The sequence below is a fragment of the Sparus aurata genome, chromosome 7 (assembly GCF_900880675.1).
Source record: "Sparus aurata chromosome 7, fSpaAur1.1, whole genome shotgun sequence".
Taxonomy (NCBI): Eukaryota; Metazoa; Chordata; class Actinopteri; order Spariformes; family Sparidae; genus Sparus; species Sparus aurata.
Window position 1 is genome coordinate 26,512,167 of NC_044193.1, and position 26,605 is coordinate 26,538,771.

The 26,605-nt window shown below is 42.0% G+C and overlaps 2 protein-coding genes across 4 annotated transcripts in view; one reads left to right on the forward strand and one right to left on the reverse strand.

Moving 5' to 3' along the window:
• The window catches only part of ptpn11b (protein tyrosine phosphatase non-receptor type 11b), a 45,505-nt gene extending 30,293 nt beyond the window's left edge, over positions 1–15,212 (forward strand). For 2 of the 3 annotated variants that reach the window (XM_030423908.1, XM_030423910.1), the window contains exons 4-16: positions 52–244; positions 501–620; positions 806–919; positions 2,671–2,767; positions 3,004–3,083; positions 3,721–3,876; positions 4,471–4,602; positions 5,828–5,982; positions 7,778–7,845; positions 7,948–8,099; positions 8,431–8,531; positions 8,615–8,744; positions 11,996–15,212. In XM_030423908.1, the coding sequence (XP_030279768.1) occupies positions 52–244; positions 501–620; positions 806–919; positions 2,671–2,767; positions 3,004–3,083; positions 3,721–3,876; positions 4,471–4,602; positions 5,828–5,982; positions 7,778–7,845; positions 7,948–8,099; positions 8,431–8,531; positions 8,615–8,702 (1,456 nt within the window). In that variant the 3' untranslated portion in view covers positions 8,703–8,744; positions 11,996–15,212. The remainder of the gene's footprint in view (positions 1–51; positions 245–500; positions 621–805; positions 920–2,670; positions 2,768–3,003; positions 3,084–3,720; positions 3,877–4,470; positions 4,603–5,827; positions 5,983–7,777; positions 7,846–7,947; positions 8,100–8,430; positions 8,532–8,614; positions 8,745–11,995) is intronic. The other variant, XM_030423909.1, reaches the window with a different exon arrangement.
• Positions 15,213–16,541: 1,329 nt separating this feature from the next.
• rnf223 (ring finger protein 223) lies at positions 16,542–23,475 on the reverse strand. Its single transcript, XM_030422165.1, has 2 exons — positions 23,176–23,475; positions 16,542–18,163 (listed from the first exon to the last, which is right to left on the reverse strand). The coding sequence occupies exon 2, from the start codon at positions 18,062–18,064 to the stop codon at positions 17,372–17,374; it is 693 nt and encodes a 230-aa protein (XP_030278025.1). The 5' UTR covers positions 18,065–18,163; positions 23,176–23,475; the 3' UTR covers positions 16,542–17,371.
• Positions 23,476–26,605: the final 3,130 nt, after the last annotated feature.

Below are 26,605 nucleotides of genomic sequence, written 5' to 3' on the forward strand. Positions count from 1 at the left end.
TGTCTGGATTCATGTGTTTGTATATCAGTCTGCACTCTCACTCGTCTCCAGGTGGTACCATGGGCACCTCTCTGGGCGTGATGCAGAGAAACTGCTCACAGACAAAGGCAAAGCCGGCAGCTTCCTGGTACGGGAGAGCCAGAGTAAACCTGGCGACTTCGTCCTCTCGGTTCTCACCAATGAGGAGAAACATGAAAACGTGGACCGCAAGACCAAGGTCACCCACGTTATGATACGCTACCAGGTGAGGTAACTCAGCCCAGGCATTAAATATACAGAAACTTAAAATTGGTCAGGAGGATTTTGTGGATTAAGACAGGCTGGAGGCTTATAATGCTTCCCTGAATGTCCCCCGAATGTCCCCCTGAGTTCGTTGCTCAAACTACCTCAGCGCACTGTTTGAGTCATGTATTTTTATGCAGGTTATGATTCATTTTTGCACTCTAGGAACTCCACAGAGCAGCTGTTGCTGTAGTTAAACTGTTGATGTTTGTCTCCAGCAGGATGGTAAATACGACGTGGGTGGTGGTGAGAGGTTTGACACCCTGGCTGACCTGGTGGATCACTACAAGAAGAACCCCATGGTGGAGAAAAGTGGCATCGTAGTGCATCTCAAACAGGTATTAAAGAGAAATGTAAAATACCAAAGCATCTAGACTGGTGAATCCTTTGCATGCAGAACCTTGAAGGCATTGACGATGTTAATACAATGGTTCATTTTAACCACATGAAAATGTTATTTTCAAACTTGGAAACTTAATGTTCTGATAACTAATTTAATTTACCTGTCAAAATGTGATAACAGCCCTTTAACGCCACAAGGATAAATGCAGCAAACATTGAGAACCGGGTACGAGAGCTTAACAAAGTGGCAGACAACTCTGAGAAACCCAAACAAGGATTCTGGGAAGAATTTGAGGTATGTAGCCTTAAAGCTATCAACACCAGAATCATTCTTGTCAGTCTTTATTTCTATGTCTCTGTGCTTGACAGTGGTGATTGTACTGATCATCTGTGTTACCTGGTTGAAAATGAGGGTGCAGCATCCACATTTTAGAATTTGCAGCTTCTTTGCAACAACATCTTTATTCAAAACATTTTTAGTCCACCACACATTGCTTGGTTTTGCTGATATTGAGCCTCAGGTGATTGTCATTGCACCATTTGCTAAAAAAAAAAAAAAAATGCTTTAAGTGAAAACGTTACGTTTTCTCACTGGAAATTATTCGTTGGAATCATACATGTCAATATAGCGATAATTTCCATTTTGCCAAGAACTACACTGAATACCTTTTATTAGAACTTAAGCCACTTAGATTTTCAATACATGAACAGCAAAGGTATATCTCAGTTGTTTTTGTTGGTCATTTTTGTAATTCCAGTCATTTTGAATGTTTTGTGTTAAACAGTTTTATTAAATGAGGCTCCAGTGAAGAGCTTGATCGACTTGAGGAATGATTAGGGGACCTGAATGATTTTAATTATTCCTGTGAGTGCCATCTTCACTAGAATGCCAAATTTTGACCATTGAAAAGTACAACACATCCCTTTCAAAAAATGTTTTGTTTTGATGTGAACTTTTTAATTCTAACTTCACTGGCTTTCCTGCTTTGGCTCGTAACACAGTGTATTTTCCAGAACAATAATTTGTCACATAGCTGTCATATATAAATGTCATCTTGTAGGTAATTTGTTCCACAACTTTATATATTCAGCTGTCTCATATGTATCTATTTGTGTAGGTGTACATCTCTGTTTTTCTCTTGTGACTTATTTCCTTGTCTATCAGGGGAAATTCAAATGTATTTATGCTGCCTTAACCTTTGAGTAATGATGTTGTTGAAGCTTATCTTGTGGCATGCTCTTCTGCTCCTGCTTTTGTCATTTTCATGCAACTGACAGGTCATTATTGTGAATCATTTCTGTTGTGTCAGTGCGATGAATTATTCTTTGGTATTCGCTGGCTCAGTAACAGGTTTTTACAGTTGTATTTGTCTACAAAGTCACAGTTACTGATAAATGTCTGTTTTTTGGTTTATCTGCTCTTCAGCCACAGTCTTTACTTACTAATTAATGTTGCCATTGTTTGATGAATTCTAGCTTTCTAGCTTTTGAGCCCCTTTTATATTTAAGTAAACTCTGCTGAAATGCTTCCTCTGAAGTCTACAGCCTGAACAGTTTCTTGTTGTTTCACTCCAGAGTGACCTCTACTGTATTAAAGGCCCATTACACTGTTCAGACACAAAGCATTCAAGGGGCCCTGTGGAGTTAAACAAAAGTTATGTTTACATTCATTGTTACAAACCCAAACACATGTAACAAACACAGTGAATGCCTTTCCTTGCTCATGCTACAACTCCAATCCAGCCAGGTTCATATCCATGTTTACTAGCCTAAAGTCTTCTCCTCCCTTGCCTTTACGTGTGCATTGATGTATATTTTGGTGAAATCCCGCCACCTGTTGATCCATGGAAAAGTCTAGCAACACTGGCTACCATCTGAACATTTTGCTGATATGGATGACTGACCTCAGATTCAGTAGTTGAATTATAGTAGATGTTCTTTTGTTTCTGACTTCATGAAGCTCTTTCTCATAAAAATATATATGTTTATTTATAGAAATCTCATTGTCTTGCCATTTCCCTTTCGTCTTTTGTCATCAACTATCAGGTACTTCAGCAGCAGGAGTGCAAACTGCTGTATCCCCGGAAAGAAGGCCAGAAGCCCGAGAACAAGAGTAAAAACAGATACAAGAATATCCTCCCCTGTAAGTCTCGCAGCAACCTGCCATTTCCTCTCTCCAACTTCCTGTGGAAAGAATGACACAAATAGACACCAGACAATGTAGAGGCCTCAGCGGAGCGTGAAGATCTTGTCATGATAGCACACTGCCTATCAATTGACATTATGCTTGAAAAAGAACATAATGTCACGAAAGTCTGATGTCAGGAAACTGTAGACATTTTGTTGTGCCTAAATGACAGTTTGACGTTGTGTTTTCAGTCGACACAACTCGGGTGGAAATCAGGGAAGCAGATCCAGATGTTCTTGGTTCGGACTACATCAATGCCAACTACATCAGAGTGAGTCCGTTCAGCATTACACAAGACCATTTAACTGTAGGCTATGAAAAGATAGCAGTAACACACAACACTCAAATAACAGTCACTGTCTCTTCACCTCTAAGTCTGCGTGGCTCAGTTTAGTTGCCCATCCTGGCCCTGCACATGAAAACCACCTCCTGGCAGTGCTAAGAACAGAGTCACCTAGCAGAGCTAAACTTGCTTTTAGGAAAGTCCGTAGAAGAGAGTTGAGGAAGAGCAGCCGGAGGACATCAGAAGGAAAACCAGAAATCTTTTTCCTCGTCAAATATGATCCAGTTTCAATAAAATCAGCTGTGACTGTGATGCTACACAATCACCAAATTTACATAACGCAGTGGTGGGCAATAGGAGGCAGAGAGGCTGAGACAGAGACACCATTCACTCCATCACAAGTCGCTGTAACATTGAAATGATCTTATGGATGTTATTGTAATACATAATGTTGTTTTTAAGCTAACTCAAACAATTTGAAACCTTAGTGAAGGGAAACTGTTAGTACTCTAGATGTCTGTGTATTTATCTATATCATTAAGTCACGTTACATCATTATGTTTCCTGATGTGTGAATGTGTTTCTTGTCAAAGATGAAATGCTTAATTCTGTCCCCGCTGTACAGAGTATGCATGAAGAGGGGCGCCACGTTGATGAGGGCAAAGTCTTCATCGCTACCCAAGGGTGCCTACAGAATACAGTTGTAGACTTCTGGAAGATGGTGTATCAGGAGAACACACATGTCATCGTCATGACCACAAAGGAGGTGGAGCGAGGACGGGTGAGCGATTGGAGCTGAGCTAACTGCAAATGTAGTTCAGCCGGTGGTCAGTGAAATTATATGGTGCATCTGTATAGGAAGGAAAATAATGACCTGGGGCGGAACTGAGCTACATGTCGAAGTATCCTTGAGCAAGATACTGAACCCCAAAATTGCTCCAAAATTGGTTGGCACCTTGTGTGGCAGCCTCTGTCATCAGTAAGCTGGCGACTCATCCAGGGTGTACCCTGGCCTTCGCCCATAGAGTTAACTGGAATTGGCCCCAGTAACCCCCGCGACCTCCTGCACCCGAATCATTCAATCTCAAACATCTGCTGCTCTAGTTGCATGTCAACCATTTTGTTCCTGCATTTTCATTTGAAAGTCAGTACTTGATGGCATTAGCAGATTCTGCGAGAGAGTGGATATGTGTAGTAGGAATGATGGTTATGTGTGTGTAAGGTGTGGGGGAGGGGAGAGAGACGGCTGACAGGGATAGTATGACAGTTAAGCTGATTGGAAAAGCTGCTTGAGATGAGCTGGTTCTTTCGATTGTCTAATACCATCCGCCCTCCCTCTCCTCTCTCCAATTTCTCTGTTTTTTTTCCAATTTAGAACAAATGTGTCCGTTACTGGCCCGACCTACACGACACCAAGGAGTTTGGGAAGGTGCTTGTCAAGAACGTGGATGAGCGGCCGGCACAAGACTACATCCTGAGGAAGTTGGAGGTGACCCGTCTCGACCGGGTAATTAAAGCTGTGTACTCAATCAGAGCTGGCCCACTGACCTAGGGTCAGATTATCTAACCCCTTACACTTACACTTACACACACACACACACACACACACACACACACACACACACAATCCTACAGCACGTGCTTGTGTGTAGAGGAGGAGTGACTACGTGAATAAAAAAATGAATGCACATAGATTTTCTTCTTGCACTGAAACCTTAAAACTAAAACACTGACTCAGAGTTTTATAGATGAAAACATAAGTAGCAAATGAAGGGTAAAAACAAAAAGCCACTCTTGAAATCGTGGAATTTCAAATTTAATGTATGGGTATCCAATCTTGGTGTGAGTAGGAGCTTGCAGGTTTAATGTCTTATATATGGGTATTCCCTATAATCCGATGTCCTATTTGAAACCACAATGGTGGAGCTCATAGTCTGGGATCACCGTCTGCTGAGTTCACACTACAGGATTGAAGCCCTGATTTTCCATTCCCTGACAGTTTTTGAAAATTGCCAACAAAAGCCCCCAGATCAGAGAAAAAGCGGCATTCACTCTGTGTGAACCGTTCAGACTGATCCAAGAGTTGCTGATGCCGTGCAGACGCATGAAAGATATCTAGCTGGTGAAATATCTGTTCGTGTCGGAGATGCGTCTGGGAGCCAATGAGAGCAAATTCTCCTCTGCTGTCATCTGCAGTCGCTCTCTGAACCCAGTCTTATCATACCTCTATTTGTATGCAGGGGGCACAGTGTAGTCTCTATCAGAATACACTGACATACACACAAGCTTTTCAATATTTGTAACCCCAGAAATTTCTGTGTTCATTTATCTCTGTTCAGATCTGGTCATTGCTAATGGTCTAACTGCAACATTAATACAATGCTAAATCAAGTAACAAGCCAACCTGAGGCTACCAGGGAATGTCCCTGTATTCCAGTGTAGCAATAAACAAGTCCCAACGTAAAGAGGGAACTTTGTGCTGACTGTGACTTACAGATACAGACAAATACCCAGTTGAACTGGCTAATCCGACTGCTGAAGCATCATATTAGCTCTAGCTGAACCAACAACCCCCCCCCCCCCCAATTTCTTACAGTGGCCTACCTTTTAATGAACACTGTAGAGCAACTATGGCGAGAGAGGTGGATGACTACATGTTACCTGTCCAAAGTCAGTATAATCACTTTTATAACGACTATGCATCATCTTTTTTTGCTGTGATCTTCCATTAGAAGGAGCCTTTGAGGTACATCTGGCACTACCAGTACCTGAGCTGGCCGGACCACGGGGTGCCTAATGAGCCTGGTGGAGTCCTCTGGTTCCTAGAGGAAGTCAACCGCACCCAGAGTACCATTCCAGACACCGGACCTATTGTCGTTCACTGCAGGTACAAACTGCAGGAAAATACACTGTGTGGCAATTTGAAGCTTACAGTTTGGATGAAAAAACTTGCATTGTGATTGTGCCATGGATGAATAAGTTTGAACAATTTTTAAGCAGATTTCAACAACAAAAATGATTAAAGTCCAATCTTGTGTACACAATGATGCACACATAATCCAATTTCAATTATCACGCTCAAACGCATATTGTAGTGTCTTTGGTGAATCTTTAAAAGTAAATTAAGGTTCTGCAGACTTGCACTCACACTTTGAAATTGGAATACCTTGTAGTTCATTTCATTTTAATAGCTTTCTCACTCTTATCAAAAAATTAAATGCTTCATAAACCATGTTCTAAGCAATTGTTTATTGATTAGTTGCAACTAATGTTTAAAATACTTTGTTGAAGATTAATAAATATTGTGTAGTTGATCTGAAAACATTATTTGAATGGCCATTATAAAGTCACAAGTGATGTTTATAAGCCCTAGTATTGCATAATAAGTGATTTTAAAGCATTTCATTGTTTATTAACAGTAATAAATATTCTATAAGTTTGATTAACCATAGATTTTCCATTTAGTAATGATGGTTGTTGTAAAGTGATACCAGACATGCTCACACCCACTGTCAGATGTTACACATTAACTTGTCTGGCTGGAGTCCTCCTGGGGTTTTCCTCTATGACTAAACTCATCTGTGGCTCACTGCTGTTTTTCTTTTTTCCATTTTTGTTTGTGTTATACATTTTCCCATTGAGTAGTATTAGGGTTCTATAACATATTTTTTCAGTTGGCCACTTGGGTGCGCTATAATTAAAGTTCAAAATGTTGCCATTACATCTTCACCAAACTAGCACTGGGAAACTAATTATACATAGTCACTATTAACTTACCTACTTGGCAAAGCGTACTTTAAACAATATAATGCCGCAAGCTCTGTGACCCAGTGTTCTTTAGAAATACATAATTATCAATAGTACAAACACACATGCTCTTTAATACACAAATGAACCTAAGCTGTTAATTGCAACTTTCACTAACTGTTAGATGAAACTCTGCTTTACCATAACATTGATCTGATTTACTTACAAAGGACGTCGGCCTGACCAATAAACAGCAGAAACTATTTGAAATAACAAAATCAAATGTGGAGTTTGATAATGAATTTGAACTGATTTCAGCTAGGATTATAACTACCTTGGATTTATCTCTGTGGTAGACAGAGTTTATCACCAAATCATTCCTGCTGCTTTGACAGAGGTCTAAATATTTAATGTTGTTGTTCGCAGGAGTGCACTGACTCACCACACTTCTTACGCTTCTGAACTGTCAGGAATGATCACTTTGTTTTATATTTTTTTTATAGAGATATTTATTTTAGACTGCTGCTCTCAAATGTGTTGTTGGCCAAAGAATGTTGTTATAGATTTGTCCACTTGGTGAGCATCCCATATTTCACCTAAAAAAAGAAAAAAAAACACCTCAACATGAACACTGACAGAACACATCTGTCTCATTAACAATCAATGATGAGTTACCTCCTGATAAATGAATGATGCCATTGCGAGGAAAATACAGAGTTGATCTGTGTTCTCTGTAAGATCCAACAGCATTTAATATGTGACACAACAACGCATTCAAGTGACTTAACTGCGGTTGGCAAGTGAAAACCTATAATTCATAAGCTTACTCTTTCATTGTTGAATCCATTGTCATTGTCGATTTCTCACCTCGGCATTGACATATTCAGGTGCTGTAACTACACATGGTTTGACTTTTCACTCTGTTGTCCCCACAGCGCAGGCATCGGCAGGACAGGCACCATCATTGTCATTGACATTCTCATTGACATCATTAACCGCCAAGGTGGGAGACTCGTATGCGAAGCTGACACATGCTGGATTTTTTTTCATGTGAAAAGGTTGCACTACATCTCTGCTAACTTCTGAATGTGTGTGTGTGCTCTAGGTCTTGATTGCGACATCGACATCCCAAAGACCATCCAGAGGGTACGGCAGCAGAGGTCGGGCATGGTGCAGACGGAGGCCCAGTATAAGTTCATCTACATGGCTGTGCAGCAGTACATAGACACGGCTCAGAAGAGACTTGAGGAGGAGCAGGTACTTCACATACACACACGGAAGTCAACATCCCTGGGGCTTCTGAAAGAAATAAAAAGACATCACGTAACAGTTTTTGACACACTAATGGAGACTGAAATATTTATTTAGTACATGTTTTAGCTAACAGTTTGAAGGCTAATACTGTGTGCTACGATAAGCCAGCAAGTGCTGTGAGGCAAACATCAGTATAGTTACTAAGTAATTAAGTGCTGAATACCATCTGGGACTGTTTAAAGTTAAATTCAGTTCTCAGAAGGTTTGTGTGACCTTTACGGAGCATCTTGTCCTCTAAACTGAATCTGCCTCTTGTCACGTTGTCTCTTTGCAGAGGAATAAGATGAAGGAGAGGGAATATTCCAATATCAAATATCCCCAGATGACCAACTCGAGGTCCAAGCCCAACATGACATCCTCACGCTCTTCTTCTGTGTAAGTAGAACACATGCAGTGGTGGTTATTAAACATGTGTCAACAGAAACAGAGCAGTAAGTACGATCTGTGTCTTATTGCAGGATGACAAATGATGATTCGTCGAGTGTGTATGAGAACATAAACTTTAAAAGCCCTCAGACGTCTTTTAGCAGCAATACCAGGAGGTAAAACCAACGCTGTGGACCTCCACATCTCTCTGTCTGCCTCTCTGTAAGTACCTCATAAGTTTCATTCACTTTGCAAACTTATCTGTAGTAACCCAATGAAAACAGACTTCCAGTAGGGGGCTGCCTGCAGGGGATTGTTGTCTACATGCTTCTGTCTAAACATATCTAATGTAAGAACAATAATAGTGAGGGCTTTCAGTCCTATTGCAACGGGAAGCTAAGACTTTATCCTCCAACAAGTCACGTTGTGCACATCTGAAGATGTCATTATGCTATGTGGTGCCTCTGAGCAGGGGGGAGCACAGAAGCTGGTTGATAGCTTTTTTTTAGTTGTGAGCATATTTAGCAAATGAAGATAGTCCAAGAAGATAAATGTCAATGGAGGCACTGGAGAAATACTGTAGTTCCATTGCAGATGAAACTATCAAAGTGTGTTTATATTCTGCTCATGAAAATTAGCATAGCTCAAAAACTGCAATGTGTACATAGTTCAAATAAGTTGTATAAGTTGGATCAATATGTTCCTATTTATCTAAATTGAACGAAAACATATTTCTATTCATTTATGACATCATTTCAATACTTGTATCACTATAGTTCATGTTTTGTACTTAACCCTTTAGCTTAGGTTCTACAGATTTTGATATGTAGCGTTATAAGATACAAGATATTACATCAAAACAATCAACCAGTGGTCCACCAGTGTAAGCACTGGTGGACCAATTTTATCACATGAAAAAATCCTAGTTAATTACTAATAAATGCATAAAGTATTGACTCAATAAAAACAATTATAAGAGACTATGTATAGGAGCATATATAAACACTTAAAGTGAAACTGTCGCCAAAATGCAACCTAGTCTTTTTGTGAATGTACCCGAGTCAACCCTTCGCGTAGAAGCATAATTGCGACGAAAGTGGCACTTTTAAGAATGACCGTATTTTAATTTTCAGGTCAAAATCATTTTCAATGAAGTGCTACAGATTTTTTACGATAGCATCAAAATCGCTATTTTTAAAACACTAAGAAGACTTGACACAACATGAAACTTTGCTCGTAGTATCACCAGGGTCTGTACACATGAACACGACCATTGAGAACATTGTTTGTGTGCACAGAGTTTACTAAAAAGAAAGTTTTTGAACAACTCACATTAGCAGTTGTTTTCACCACCTCCTTCTTGCCAGTCGAGAATCTCCGAATGCGACTTAACCTTGAGGAGAGTTAAGGTAGACCGCTACTGTCTTCTGGTAACAACTATCCACGCGATATCTCACGTGACTTTTCAGGGTTTTGATTATAGTATTGTTTCTTATATGAGTGTCCTTTTTCAACCTCAAGGTCAATATTGTTTTTCGCTAACAACAAATTATCTGTGCATTTATATGGAACTGAGCTTTAGGAGCGGTCCACTTTAACTCTACTCCATGTTACATCGCATACTGTATACATAATATAGGATTTAAGAAATACTTGCAAATCTTTTACATGGAAGTTAATGCACCAGACTCCACTTGATTGATTGTTCCTCTAAAATCCTAACTCAAGGTGCTGTTAAAACTTTTACAGGGACACAAGAGAGAGTTCACTTTCTTCCAGAGAGTCACATTCATTTCGTGCATGTAATGTTCTCTTTTATTATGGTTGAAATTATAGGGTGGCCAGGAGCGGCTGAGCTCCCTTAAAAGAAAGCCAGAGCTCCCCTTAAAGCAACAAAAGATTTAATTTAGGTTCAAATTATAATCAAGCTCAATTCTCACAGGCTCATTCTTTCCTCTCTGAGAGTGATTAATAAAGTAGAGAGGGAAGCCAGCAGTGTTAAAAGGAGTGAGTCAGAGCATTGGTTTTGGGTCATCAGTACAAGATATACACTGAACAGTGTTTTAATATACTCAAATCATAGCACTCACCAATATTGATTAGAGGTGCTCTGCATGTCTTTCATGGTGAACACTTTCAAGTTAAACCTCTTTTAATGTATTTGAACTCTCACATTTAATTTATGTGTGAGTTTCTGTAGTATTCTGTATCATTCAAGCTTCTGTATGCCATGTTAGTGTTTCCTCAGAGTAGTGTGGTTTGAAGTCAGGGCAGGTTATCATTTCAGTTGGTCGTTGCATGTTTGGCTTTTCACCTACATGATTACTATCTCTGGGCCTCTGAAAAGAGACAGTTGCTTGTCACTTGTGTGGGTTGTAACTGCTTCAGTTGAGCGTTCGGAAAATGCTCTCAGATATTATTGATCACAAATATTTAACAGCCCTAAGCAGAAGTGACGTTTACTGCTATTTTCACAGACTAACCAGCATTGCTAGATAACAAAATTGTTTTGCTCAGAAATAACAAAGAAACAATATTTTTGCTGCACAAATGAACTCTTAAATATAAAACGTTGAAAAGGTATTATAACTTAGTGTTTCCTACCAAATTACCTTGTAATTATGGCTTGGTGGTGTTGTGTCTCGACCCAAACCAGCAACTTAAAGTTTTGGTATTTGACAACCTGGGAATGGGGCTCAAAAATCCACAATCTCTTCCCAGGATGGCTTTAAAGTTTGCCTGCATAGTATTCCGTCAATTTCCATCTGTTTCTCCCTGATAGTACATGTTTGCTCTCTATCGCCCGTGAACTGGCCGAGGCTTGTCGCTATCATAACGGTCAAAACCAACATGACAATCAATGATATCACAACAACTAGGTACAGCGGTAGAGCTAGGAGAGATTGTCTGCTTGTTAATCAATCACGGGTGGGTTTTAATCATTTTTTAATTGGCCATGTGTGAGCAGATTTTAATGTGACGTGAAAAACGAGACCTTCCCCGTCTTTCTTGGAAGCCTGTGAACGATGTGCACGTTCGAGTGAATTGCCTCTATGACTCTCTATGCTCTGCTAACAGTGAGCAACAGTAGCTAACATTAGTTTAGAAGTGGAATCTGCTAACATAAACTAACACCCGCCTTTCAGCCGAACACAGAAGTTCAGCAGAGCCCCTTTAACATACCCAGGTGGCCAGCCCAAATAAAGTCTGTGTGTGGGAGAAACTGTAAAGGCATTAAAGGTTGTTGTAAATCAGTCAGATCAAAGCACTTCTAATCATTGAACAAAACTAATTTCAAATCCAAACACACATGGACACGCTGCTGTGTGTGCTCCATCTCTCCCTGTCTTCATCCTGAGAATTTGCTGCTTTTAGCTCCATATCATGAATACCTCAGATCCTAGAGGCCATGATTCCAAGTGACACCGGACATTAACTCCACTTGTCTGCTTGTCTGTTCGCGTTTGCTTCAGTTTCAGCGGAGGTGTCGCTCTGTCAGCGCCTGAAAAGCCCTCGGGGGAGGAGGGAGAGTGTCGCTCCGACTACACCCCACATCGGTGGACCCTGTCTGGGCTAAAGGTGGCGAGCTGACGTCTCTCCTGCTGCAGTCCTGCTGGACCTCTCTGTCTGGAGTCAAACCTTACCCTCCGTAAAGAGGACGACTCTACAGCATAGCACTCTCACTCAGGACCCTTGTCTTCCTCCCTTTCTCCCTCCAGCCTCTCCCCCTCTTACCCAGCACAAGTGCCTTGTCACAGGATGCGTCTGTAATCTAGCCTCCCCAAACTTGCTGTTACATCTCTCCTTTTGCTACTATTCCGAATCTTGGAAACCCGAGTTGACGTGATAAACAACCAGTTTTTCCTCGGGGTGGTGGATGTTGAACATGGAGTGTGACCCCGGCCTGAACTCAACCAAACTGTAAGGGACCCAAGAAGAGGTCAAAGCTAAGCTGTTTGTCCGCTCTCTTCACTATCCCTCTTGCTCTGTCTTTGCTGGCTGTCATTTGGACTCAGACATCAGACTGTTTTCGTGACGTTCTGTCTCTCTAGCTGTGGTGGTTATTAATGTGGACGCTGAGTGATAGCCAGGGCAGTTACATAACTTGCTACAGCACGCTGAGGCACAGGGAAGGCAAGCAAGCCCTCTCCTACAACAAATTTGAAATAATCATTTTGGGTGTAAAAGTGGTTCCAAATTGAGTTCACACACAATCTGTCCCTTTAATCAGCTTGTTTTTCATTATTTGTTGGTGTTATTGTTGATACTTTTGGTATAATGGTTTGTGTAACATATGAGATGTTGATTTTTTAAATATATATACATATATATTTATAAAGGAGCATTATTATAGAAGAAATCATGTTCAAGCACAATTATCTGAGCAGCATCCCCAGCACTAATTTTGATTAAACGATGAATAGTAAGTGTAGTTGGACAGAAGACGGGTGGAGAGTATTCCTGAATGGATGGTAGAAGTGGAGCTTGGCTAACCGCCGTGTCTCAGCTTCATTTGACTGGCTGTCCTCGTTAATCAGCAGGTCTGACGCGGTTCAACATCTGTCGTCGGAGATCGTCACAAGGAGACAAGGGAAAGGGGGGCGATTACAGTGGGCCAGATGGCCATCTGCCCGAGATTGAAGAATAGATTTGTCTCCAAAAAGTAATTTAGAAGATGGCCATAATCCAGGCTTGATGATAGCGGGCTGAGTAAGCCGGTGTCATTGCTGTGATAAGGAAGACGGTGGTGACACGGAGCACCGAGCCCTCTGCACTGTCTGGCAGATTGTTCACTATTTTTAGCCTCCAGGATCAGCACCAAAATATCCTCCTCAAATACAAGCCCAGAGAGGTTGGCGATCTTGCTTGTTATAAATGTTAAGAATGAATTGGTAAACCTCAAAAGCAAAGACGATGACGTGTGTGTAGTCTACCTTTGATTTGATTTTAACCCAAAAAATAAACCATGAGAGAGTGGCACTTGGTGTTTGTGCTCCGACCATTCCTCTTTCTCCACCGACAGAAGCATACAGCTCTTCAGTCATAAATTGGCCAGTTTCCTCTTACCTGTAATGATTTTTATCCATCTAGATTGTTTATTTTAGATATCTGGCTGAGAGATGCCTGTGCTTTTCTTGAATATAACTCTGCTTGTGGTGCTCAAAATACCACAACAAAACTCAACACAGACTGTCTCTTTCCAGAAACCATGACCCGGTTACCCAAGATAATCCACAGACCTTCATGTTGGTGCTTTCATTTAGGAACTACTTTCTTTTCTGTATCACCACACCAAAGGAAGTGTGCATAAACTCATGGACAAGAGGCTAGCTAACTAAGCTAGCAAAGCCAGCTAAAGGCTAACTCAGCAACTAACACCAAAACAATCTAGATAGATGATTAGCGCCACAAGTAAGAAGAAACATATGTACTTTGAATTTTGCGGTGAACTGTCCCTTTAAACTGCAGCTCAGTCTCATCGGAATGAATAGTCACTACACTAAGATAAACTGTAATTTGATGCTGTTCACCTTGTGGGGAGTATGAAAATAAAGTAAGATTATGACCTGCAGCAGCCATATCATCCTGTCTCGACCACCCGAGTTCTGTCTTTTTAAGGCTCACCAGAGTCATTTCATGAAGGTCTCAGTACATCTGTTCACGCTCTAAAGCTTTGTCTGTCTCGTGATTCTATATTCAGAGTTTTTTCCCAGAGAGAATAAATTGTTGCCAAGGTATTTTAATGGTTGTGAATAAAAAGCTACATTTTATGAAAGGCAACGAAAATGCTGCACCGCTCGATGTACTTCAGTTGAATATGAATGTCTGAATCCTTCTGGGTTTTTCCTTTTGTTCTCTTCCCGTCTGAACTGTGATCTGTGTCCGATGAATGACAAACAACTTCTGTGGTTTTTTTTTTTTTGTTTCCTGTGTTTCTGAACTATTTTTTTGCGCTGTCTTTTTTTTAATTATTATTATTGTATTTTACTTTGCCTCTATGGGTCAGATTTTGTTTTTTATGACATGGTGAAACATCAATACTTGAAAGTGTGAAACTGCTGAATCTCTGGCCTCAGGCTGTGTGTGGATGTCCATTGGCTGAGGTAGTGCACTAGATTTTTCGCCATTAGTGTTGATTTTTTTTTTCTTGTCGTTGTTGTTTCATTTTGCTGATACATTTCAAATTGTGTTTCTAATTGATTGTTTTATCCACTCTTGCATTTTTGTATTTGTGTCTGAACTATTATTATTATTATTATTATTATTATTATTATTATTATTATTATTATTATTATTATTATTATTATTGGTGTCATTTCACCATCGATGAGTAACATCTGGCTCTGAGTTGAACCAGTGTACGCGGAGGTATGCAGTAGTAACACGGTATTTTCTCTCTGCTTGTCCTCTCAATTTTTACTTGAACATGATGTCTTTTTGTTTTGATTCCTTGTTCCTCAGATGCTCACAGTATGCCTGAAGTGAGTGGTGGTGTACTGAGTGCTCCCATGTTGTTCAGTGGAGGCTTTTTCTCTCTTCTTGCACTGGCTCTGCCCAGATGCCTTTTTTTTTTTTTTTTTTGCTGTATAGGCTACAACTGCTGATGCAATGAGCTGCCAGAAACTGGCAACAAAATGGTTTATTATCAAATAGTTTAATAAAAATCTATGATGGCGCTATGTAAATTTACACCTGAGTTCTGCCTGTCTCTGTTGTGAGTGTCCTCCACTCTTTCTAGATGGGGAATCTCTTCCAATCCATGGTCGGAAATGGATCCTTGTAACTGTTACTCGAAGTGTAACAAGCAAGCTTTCTGTATCTCGGGACAGTTTTTGCCTCCAGGTGCAGTCCTTTTGGTGGAGGAGCAGCAGAGAACACAGGACAGTGTGTTTTTGTAAAGCGCTGTTTGTGTTGGACCTCTCTGTTTGTCGCTTCATTCGGTAAAGTGCTCCACTGCATGAGCTGACTGAGAATTGTACTCCGTAAAAAAACGCGTTAACTGAAATAAACACGGAAAGGCAAGGCAGCAAATGTTGTCCAGAAAGACACCAATTTCATCCGTAATGACAGATTATTTCATGGCTGAAGTGGCCGGTGGAAATTGTGTTTATAATACATGATAAACCATAAAAATGAGAGTAATGACTGAAAGTGTTATGTTCAGCATTTTGAGTAAAGCTGTTTTATGTAGCTGCTATCCACGAGGAAAGCGGCTGTTGATTCTGCGTAATTAGAGAGAAGTGAAAGCCCAGCTACAACTTTATAATAGGTTTATGTTTTGAAGAGTTTAAATACAGTATAATACAGTTTAAATACCCCAAAGCAAAAATGAACTAACAACTGGCTTATATTTAAATGTTCTACACATAATATTTAAGTGTTTGTTTTATTTTTGTTTTTGTATTCACTCCAAAAGCCATTTTGAAGACATGACTGAGCGTTTTTTTGCTTTTTGTTTTGTTTTTTTTTTTGCTCTGTTTTCTGGATATATTGGCTAACTGTGTTTACTGGCAGTTTCAGCGCTGCTTCAGGAAGTCGCGCGTTTATTACGGCCACTCCTAAATGAGTGTTAAAATGTAATGGAATCATCTTATCAGCTGTGTCTCACAAGTGAGTGACTCGGGTGGGGAAAAAAAAAAACCCGCAGCCAAACTTTTCCTTTATCTGACGCACCTGATCCGGGAATAATTAAAGGCAACTTCCTGTCGAGATGAAGGAGGGCTTTGCTTTCATTGTCATATGTTTAATGATCAGACGGGGGAGGAAATGACCAACCGCGGTCAGTAAGTGACTCGACTGTTTGGTAACTTGAACCTGACATGAGGTAAACTTTTTACTTTGCACTCAAGCACGTCAGGATCTGTGTGTTGTGTGAGGGCATTTACAGCTCCTGCTTTTCAGACGGATTAGAACCACCACTTGATGCTGCAGGAAATTCAGTTTTTTCGATGTCAAGAAAAACCCCAAACAAATGATTGTGAATCTTGGAAATAAGGCTGTCATGCACAAATAATAGTATGTTATTTCCCAGGAGAGAAATCTGAGCAGATATTTCACTTTTTTATTATAGTTCTGTAAACAAGGACATATCAAAACACACCAATCAAATGTACAACGTATAAAGTTAAAAGTTCTCAGTTGGCACGTTGGGATTACATTCATTTTTCTTTTCAGACACACTTGTTGTTACTGTAAACGTAACTACTTGTTGTTCTTAAGCCAACCTGATGCTTGCGAGGCAAAGTTTACATTTCATTCATAAATGTCAGGCTTGTTTGGCACAAATGCTACGGCACACTTTACATCATAATCAACCCACTCATGTTCTCTGTTATCTGAGCGGACGTGTCCAAATAAGACAACATATGCCAACAATGCGAATAGACCAAAAAGTCCTAATTTGAAACAGATGTTGATTCAAGGGAAACAAAAATGTTCTGTGTCACTGACGGTGATTTGAGGGGCAAAGTGGCCCTCGGAGTCCTTACGAGCTTGTTTGAACAGTTTAGTGATGTGCTTCTGCTGATGTGTAACTGCTGTAGAGTTAAAGGTGCCACGTGTAGAATTTTTTAATGATTATACTTATACAATTTAAGTGATGTCTGGTGGCATGTGACACATAATTCCAGTGAAAATCGGTGTAGCCTGTGTTGGTTTCGTCCTTTCATCTCTGTCCTCCGGCGGGGTCCGCCACAGTGTCTTTTAGGACTTGGAGCTTTTAAGATCTGTGGCTCTGCTGCTGGTTCAAATCAGAGGTGTTGAGTGTAGTAATTTGCGCTTACGAAATGTGAAACGTCAAATAATTTACAGCATTAGGAATGTCCCACACACCAGTATGTACAGTCAGTCTAGAAGCGCGGTCTAGGAGTAGTGGTAGTAGTTTGGGTGGTAGTGGGCTCAGGGTTCTCTCGCAAACAGCGTATGTTCCCGGTGCTGAACGCACACTGCAGCGGCCACAACACGACAACGACAAGCAGCACCATGAGCACGATGAAGAGCAACATCCTCTTCCAGTCCGCCAGCCGGTCCAGCAGGCCAACAGTCCGAGGCCGCGACTGGATGGTGGATTCCACCGCCTTGCTGGCCCCTATGTCAATGCAGATGCAGAGGGCCGTGGGACTGTCGGGGGCGCCGTTGCCTTTCCTGGAGCCATTGTAGCACAGCTTCTGCCCGTCAATCCACACATCCTCCTCCTGCTGCTGGTCTCTGGGCAGCCTGCAGAGGATTTCGCGGCTAGTGGTCAGAGCCGGAGGTCCTTCCTCTGGCAGCGTGGTGGACTGACGGCAGAAGGGGCAAGAGAGGTGAGCGCTGCCGCCGTCCTGGTCGGTCGGCGAGACGGCCATGAGGCGGGAGAGGCACTCCAGGCAGAAGGTGTGGGTGCAGTCCAGCAGCTTGGGTGTTTTGAAGACATTGTCGTAGGTGTTGTAGCAGATGGAGCACTCTGGCTGGCTGACACTGACGACTGACACCTTCTTCTGCATCTCTCCAGTGACGTCCTGCGGGCCGACCTGTGTGTGCCAAATCTGCGTGGGCTGCTCCATCTTCAGAAATACGAGCCTTCCTTCGCCTTTGTCAAGTCTCCCCTTGACTCTCTGGCCTCTTCCTTCCTCTCCTTCGTCTGTCCTTCACTTCTGGACTATCTTTAAAAGAGAATGAATAAAAAAAGTAAAGATTAGTTTTTATATTTCAGTTGATATCTGGCATCAAGACAACGGCACAAGCAGGTGCAAACAGTTTTTTCAGTCATATCCCTCGACAGGATATCGGCGGATCAGTGCACATTCTATACGGCCCAGTTGAGTGATGAACTCTGACCATTGCTTGAACTTTTTTGGCCCTCAGACAGAACACACTTAATATCGCTAAGCTGAGAGGATTTGCGTCAGTCAGTGAGTAATTCAGTCACTGAATGGGAAGCAAAAAAATGGGTCAAATGTGTTGAGTAATATTGGTGATTTACTTAAGCAACGGCAACCAGCACAAACAAATGAGTCAGTTCAGTGATGTGCCAGGCAGAAATGGAACGGACAGCGTCCACCCCTGTATTAGTGTGGGTGATGTTCAGCAGGTGGACTGAGTGTTATGTAGATTGACACAGTGTTCTTAAGGGAACACTATGAGAGATTTCCCGAATCATAAAGACGTTTTAATCCTAGGCTCAGGCCCAAACTATGTTCAAGAAAATTAAGAACCTCTATTGACCAAAAATTTAAGCCTCTGCTCATAAAAGCTCAGTGTTGTAAAGTTGTGTTGTTGTGTCTGGCCAGCGGATGACTCAGTGTCTCCGTCGTGAACGAGCACCATTTGCTGAGCGTCACACGCCAAATAAATGATGGAGACATGGTGCAAGAGAAACGCGGTGTCAGCGTGGGTTGCTTCTGCCTGTGTGTGGCCTGAGCACAGAGTTGATTAAACTTTATTGTCCTCGCAGTCCCACGGAACATAGTGTTACTGATGATAAAGGACACATTGTCTAGCATGCATCGCTGCACTCTCTGGGGCTTATCTGCTCACACATTTCATATCAATGAAGTTGGAGAAAATAAAGAATTGGTGAGCTAATCAAGGATTACACACACAGTATTTGCTGAATTTCCTCTAAGTGTTATCTTGCCAGCTATTTTGAGCTATTTACATTCTCAGCTCTGCTAGCTTTTAACCCTTCAAGGCCAGAGACACCTTTTTGGCACACTATATAAGATTTTTGTCGAAAACATTGAAAAAAAAAATAACAAAACTTGTTAACAGAATGTGAGGAAATAACAGTTTTGACGTTATGTTATTGTGTTGCAGTGATATCTACTGATATTAGCATGCTAACCAGCTAGCCCTACTGCTACCTAGCATCCCGTGGGCCAAGCAGCAGTGACTAATAGCATTTCTCCACAGTTGAACTGACAAACTAACTCCTGAGACTATCTCACACCAGAACATTTTAAGGAGCTAGTCCATGTAGTTTTAATAAGACCTTATCACTAGCTGCATGGAGCTGCATACAACAACTGGCTCACTCTGTATTCAAAGGGGTTTGGCATTTAGAAGTTGTGCACAAAACACTAGGCAGCGTAGCATGCTGACACACAGCACACCAGCTAGCACAGGGTGTTCCTGGGCCCCTCTCATCATGCAGCTGATGAAAGATTGTTTTGGTCATCAGGCTGCCTTGTAAATTAGATTTTTTTGAGCATATGTGTTCTAATCTGTAGGCCTATATCACAAAGCTAATAGAAGCTATTAGACCAGGTTTGGGGTCAGCAACTGTCTGCTACCTGGACCAGGTTTGGTTAGTGTAAAGTGTGCAGGGCGATGTGCTCTGAGGACTAGACTGCTGCTCTGTTCTGAATCTGATCGCACTGTCTGGTATTTTGTTAGGATGATAAGAATATTAATGCTAATGGCCTGCCTGCTGTCGTCGTGGGTTAGGTATTAAAGGCCCCTGACGTGAAGGAGACAGTGTGTGTTCAGGATGAAGGATGGCCGGAGCGCAGGTGTTCTCCTCCCCGTGCCCTCGGGGCTGGTCCTGCCCCGGGACTGCCCCATCCACACAAAGTCCCCGCTTGTTCTCCGTCTAATCACTCCATCTACCCTTGAAATTCCTGCGCCGCCAACTCTTGCTCCTCGTCTCTTAGCGGGATGAGGACACATTTTTGAGTATAATTACACCTGTCTTATCAGTTTTAAAGCCCTCCCCAACCACCGACCAAGACGCGGTTTCACCATTGCTCATATTGGAATTCTGTAATCGGGTGTGGTCATTGGCCGGAGACAAAAAGGTAATATTTAACTCACCGTGACAGACTGTTTTTTTCTTTTTACCAACCCTACCTCGACATGACAAACACCTGCGTCACGGGGCGAAGCTTACTAAAAAAAATCCGTCAAACATTCAAATGTTTGCACATTTCTCATTTTGAAAGATTTCCGATTTTGAAAAAGTCTACAACTTATTTGGAATAATAACCATTAGAAAGGTGTCAATCCCTCACCACGCACTTGACTTGACTAACTGGATGGTCAGTTTGTTCAAATCAAGTCATTAAGTATCGGAACAGGCAGGACTGAACCACCGCCGTCAGCTGCTGACACTGCCTTTTGCTCTCTTCTACTGTTCTGTTATCATTTTTGTCCACTGACATATTGGTAGCATTGGCTCAGCTTCTGTTTACCCAAAGTGTTCATTCACACGCATTAAGGTTCACATTAAGTTAATCAGTATATGCTTCACATCATTCGGCGTCTGCAGAGGTCAGGCTTAAGGTCTTTGAAAGGACAAACCGTTTCTGGGGCCTCGGGCTGTGTTACCGGTGGAACAAGTGCTAAGTAAACAGCAACCAACTGAAAACTGAGCAGCGACACAGGCTCGCATTGTCAAAAGCCAACGAGGTGAGAGCAGTTTTGGCGGCGGCCTCAGGCTGCGCTTTGATGCTCTCCCAATTATAGCTTGAGCAGTCGACAATAAAACACCAGGTTGTACAGTTATAATAAAATCATCAGAATCAGAATTTGTTTACAGCAACTTTGATTGACCTTTGTTTTGAAGTGTAACGATAAAAACGGAGAGATAATATTATAACCTGTCCTGTGCGACGTCTAAATGTGTTCCCGAGCAGATATCTGTTCCTCGTGATGTTGTACACATTGAGCTCCTCTCTTTGTTGAAGGCTTTTTTTTTTGTAACAGCCGGTTGGGACCGCAATGAGCACAATCTAAATTCCTGCCTATCTTATTTGCAAATGCCAAAATATGCTGTTTACATCATAACCTCACCCTGTGACAATGTTTCACACATTCCAGACAGAACTGAGTGTGAAGTGGGAGGACATTATTGTGCGTCCTTGTCATCTGGTGTAGACTGAACTTGGTAACAGATCTGTTTGCCTTCTCTTTAAGGGGCAATATGTAAGAAGTCAACTGAATGTGAAGAAATAACAGTTTCGACATTGTGGTGTCTGTGCAGTGTGTTGCAGAGATATGCACTGAAGCCGGCATGCTAACCAGCTAGCCACGGCCCAGTCCACAGCGACTCGAAGCTCCTGTGCTCGCAGCATAAACGCTAACTGGTCCCAGAGCTCCCAGTCCAAACCGCTAACTGCACTGCTAAGTGAGCTAACGAGCTAAAGGCAACTACAGTTAGCAGTAAGTGGTTACGCTCTGGTGATGCGCTGCCTCTCCATTTTGTTTTGAGTATGTAATCAACAATTTTTTTACATATTGCATCTTTTGAGGCAGACCATGTAAGCTATGAAAGGAAATAATTATATTTCTCGTACAAATGAACTGTTGAATACACGAGCAAGTAAATGCACCCTTCCATACGCTCAGGGGTATGGCTGCTACAGCTCATTTAATCCGACATAACGAGTAGTCTATGGTGGCTAATGTTTATTTTGTGTGAGCAAACCTAAGCTTGATCCAGTTCGTTCACTTTGCAGTTCTCTTGAATTGTGTGACAGCGTGTTTTTTGACATTTATCACGACCCAGCAACCATCACATGTAGCCACTGGAGAGCTGGAGGAAGACCTGTTGACCAGCTGGTCTACTGTCAAGTGTTTATTCATTATATATATATATATATATATATATACTGTACAGAGTGCAGGTGGAGGAAGGGAAATCCATAGGTCTCTGTAGGGACAAACCCAGGGGTCGCAGAGTGTGCAGCAGAGTCAAATATTAACCCAGACTAAGTCGTTGTTGAACCAAAAATATGAACCTCATATGCGGGGGAAGCCCCCTAATTGCCTTTGTACAGTAATCTGCCTCAAGCTTCAATTTATGGTCCCTCCTGTCTATCAGCAGCACATGTTCTCCTCACGTCCCAGTGACCCACTTGAGGTCAAATTGCAAGTCGTCAGTCACGAGACCTGTTTTGTTTGTCAAATTAAGGCGCTGTTTGCGAGCCGCATGTAAAAAATACCATTGTTGTCTGTTTCTCAGCCCCTTTGTGTGCGGCTCAGCTCAACCACCGTCCAACAAATGCTGCCCGACCTGTTCTCAGCCTGAAAGGTAAATGAAACCCGATCCACCCGCCGTTTGAACCGGTGCAGGAGTGGGAGACAGGGGCTGCCGCAGACAGTTTAACTGAACCTGCTGTTGACTGAGCATGTATAGACAGCACATGTGTAAACACAACATAATGAGGGAATCTAAACTGAATTTACAGAGAGATCTGCTCCTGAAACGTGACTAGTTGGTGCTGCAGCTGCTACTGGGCTTCCTGCCTCCACCTTGCAATGGATGTAACCCACCTGCACTGTCCAATTTGTTTGCAACCGAATAAAGTTCAGGAAATAACACCTTTTTGTAATTGAATGTAGTCTATAATGGGCTTTTATTGTTTGTTTTAGGAGTAGGCTGCCTTTTCACTCACAGTACTGCTGTTCTCAAAAGGAGTCTGGGGAACACTCTAATAACAGTCATTAATAAATGGTAAATGTATAGTTAATTAAAGTTGAGTTAACTGTTATTTCACTGCTAACAAGCCTGCCTGTGTTAGCGGATTCTGCTCATATTTATGGTCCTCGCTTGAAAAGAAAATGCAAACTTTTTTTTTCTTTTTAAAGCCTTTTTTTAAAGCCACAAGCAGGTACAACAACAACAAAAAAAGCACAAAGGCTTTCGGGCAACATTTAGAGCAAAGGTTCAGTTTACCTGTTGACTGAAGAAGATGTCAGATGATCCTCTTTATCTCTCAGGGCCGGGCTCGGCTCGGCTCACTCCCTTTGCACTGGAAAATGCATTTTTCTGAAGTCAAAGTCAGCTCTCCTCTATGATGCCTGCAGGGAGTTCTGGGTTTTAATTGTGCCTCTGCCCAGGCTAACGTCCTCCTCTGGACTGGTCTGGATACAGGAGTCACAGGTGTGTGTGTGTGTGTGTGAGTCAGTGGGTGTGTAGTAGCTTTCTATGTCAGCTCTAGGTCCTCCTTCTTCTGTGTCCGTTGGCAGTATCACCTGCCCTGCTCTATCAGCTCCCTTTTTAGCATCTTATGCAAATGACAGTGTTTTGGCCTTGAGGTGGTGTCTGGAGGTGGAGGGTGGTGGAGGAGGAGGAGGAGGGGTGGGAGGAAGACTTCAAGGAGGGTAATACACATTCTCGGCTTCTCACCACTCCTCCCAGTCTCTTTCTATGGTGATATCTTTCTTCTCCCCCCCCCCCCCCCCAACGAATACGCCTCACCTACAGCTCAATATACAAACACAAACAGGGTAATAAATCCTTCACCTGACAGCTGTGTCTCTTTTCCTGGTCGACTATATCTCACGTCTGCTCTCTTGTGAAAAAAAAAAAAATGTTCCCCTCCAGAATGACTAAATGCAAACTGGCTGATGTGGTGTTACTCCCCCTGCGCCAGACACTGAACACAAAGGACACACAAAGCCGCACAGCTTTTGCATGAGCCTGTATGCTTAAGATGGCCAATGCATATAAAGGACACATTTCCATTTAGTCGGTGATAAGGTGCCAGGTGGCGACGCAGGAGTATCTTCCCACCGTGGCAACAGGTCTGTGTGATTAAGCCCGTTGTTCCACTTCCTGTTTGCCGGACAGTGTGGCACATCAGCATAAGCAGCAGTAGAGACTTTTAGTTAAATGCTTGTGTATTTTGAAAACTTCCCAAGATGCACGTCACCAGCGTTGGAATGACTGTGCAATGTTTGCTCTCAGGTGTTGAGATCACAGTGAATCAGAGAAGAGCTTTTTCCTCAATCTTTCATTCATTCTTTTTTCTTTTTTTTTTTTTTCAACTCCAGGAAATAAACATCAAAATAATAAATGCACATCCGCCAGGAAGAGGCCCCTGCTCGTAAAGGTGACTTGTAAGAAATGTGACACAGACTTTTTATTTGATCGCTCGTTTGATTTTATGGTAATGACTAATGGCTCCGGGCCCATTAGCGATGGCGCATCTCTGCAATAACAGCTGCCTAACTGACTTGGTTATTTAGTAACCCAAACACAAATACTGCTGTATCATATCAGCAAAGTCATTTATTGGGCGTTGGGTTGTGAGTGCTTTGAGGAAGGAGGAGGTATACAATCAAAAGCAGTTTTATTCCCCTACCTGGAACCCATGAACCTCTTATAAATGTGTCAAAGATTTAGTGGGTGGCTGGATGAAATGTAATAAGCTACGGTAAGTTATCTTGGCCCGGATGGGTGAAGCTGCTGCTGAGGCTGGGGAGGGATACACGTGAGCAGGGAAGCTGTGTGTGCAGACAGGTCATAAAATGACACAATGTTGACTGTCCCTCCTCTCCGCCCACATTTACTCCAACACCAGCGAGCGCAGATGATATTTTGAACCTCTGTCAGCGAGTCCCCGAGGGCAAGAAATCCGTGCTCCTGCATTGTTTGACGTTAAAACAAACACTGTTACGTTGCGGGCAGCTCGGACGAGGCATCGAGGCGTGTGTACACTGGCTTGGTGATTACTGTGTCGGTGTCAATTAACTACACTTTTAATAACTACTGACTTTTTTGGGGGGGAAACGTCTACATGGTCAGTAAATGGGGAAAAAAAGGATTAGGCTTGTTTTTCACGCTTAGGATGGCATTATAATAAATGGCTGCAACTTGTTTAAGAATGGTCAGATGTAGACAGTGATTCGTATGGAAGTCTGCAACATCCGAGTGCATCTTTTTAAAGACTTCCTGACTGTAAAAATAAAACAGAAATAAACCGTCCAAGGTTTGACTGTTTTTTGTTTGTTTGTTTTTTTAAATTTCAGGCAAATTAATAAATTCTAAGACAAAGCAGAAGTAAAACTGAGACTTTACTTTTAGGTTTTTGAGGGTTAATTTTTCCAATACTTGGCTAAATACCTGCAAATCTATTGACCCGTCAGCCTGTGTTTAGTACTATTAAGCTAACATTAGCATGCTAACACACCGAACTAAGAGGGTCGACCCAGTTACCATTTTACCTGCTAAGCACCGGCATGTCAGCGTTGTCATGTCCGCACGTTAGCATTTAGCGCCACTGTGCCTCCTTGTGAACTAAGCCACGTCGGGCGGCTAGCTGTAGGTTCTGTTTATAACGGGGGCGGCTGGTAGAGCATGTCAAGCAGTGTCCTTGAGATACTAAACCCTACTTTGCTCCCAGTGGCTGTTCCATCAGTGTGAATGGCTGAGTGTATAATTATTGCAAGGGCACTCAGGTTAGGAGGAGCTGCATAGCTCCCGAAGAGCAGGTCGGCACCTTTGGCAGCCTCTGGCTATGTAAATGCGAGACGCTAAGAAACATATAACAAATGCATTTTCCCTCAGGTCAGAACTGTAGCTGGAGAGTAGCTAAACTCATGAGGATGCATCTTGTGAGCAAGGGTCATGAGAAGCAGACTAACCATTTTCTATCATCTGTACAAAAAGTTGGCGCATTTACTAGATTATAGAAGATTTCCTATAAGCGGCAGAAAATGTTAAGTCAAAGTCAAAATGTTCATTGTCTCGGGAACATGATGTAAATGTCCTCAGCGAATTATCATGATAGTTTCATATTTTTTCTGTATAAGTGTAAGGTGATGTGGCACGAGAAGATTGGTTCACAAAAAAATTTCATCCTGCCTGTCAAAGGTTTGACTGACCAATCACTCATGTAGGTGGGAAATGCCCTCTGAAAGAATTTGGTCATGAGGGTATCACTAAGTCTGAAACTTGACGTGGTATCATATTGCGAACAACTGAAGAATTTGACAGGTGGTGTGAGCCTAAAGAGAGAGAGGTGAATGACATGAGGTCCCCAGCTGGAGGTGAAATAAGGACATGCTGTAATATGGTGGGGGTCTTTAACCTCTTGGTCACCGTGGAGCCTTAAACTTGCCCTTTTCATTTACAGGAGAGGGGACGTGTCACAGTAAAATCATCACTGTAGTATATTGTGTCTTTAGGCACTGAATCGTGTTTGAATTTGTTGCAGATTTCAAATAAGTATTAATTGAGAAGAACAAGTCAAATGTATTATTGCGTTATTGTTTCGGATAATAAGTTTTAGTGTACTTTTCAGTAGATGATATATATTCAGCGTCTCATTAGTACCTACATTACATAATTGTTCACGTGTCTTTAGTAATTATATTATATT

What these genes read in the sequence shown, in the direction of transcription:
- rnf223 (XM_030422165.1), bottom strand. Translation starts at nt 18,064, where the DNA reads ATGGAGCAGCCCACGCAGATTTGGCACACACAGGTCGGCCCGCAGGAC.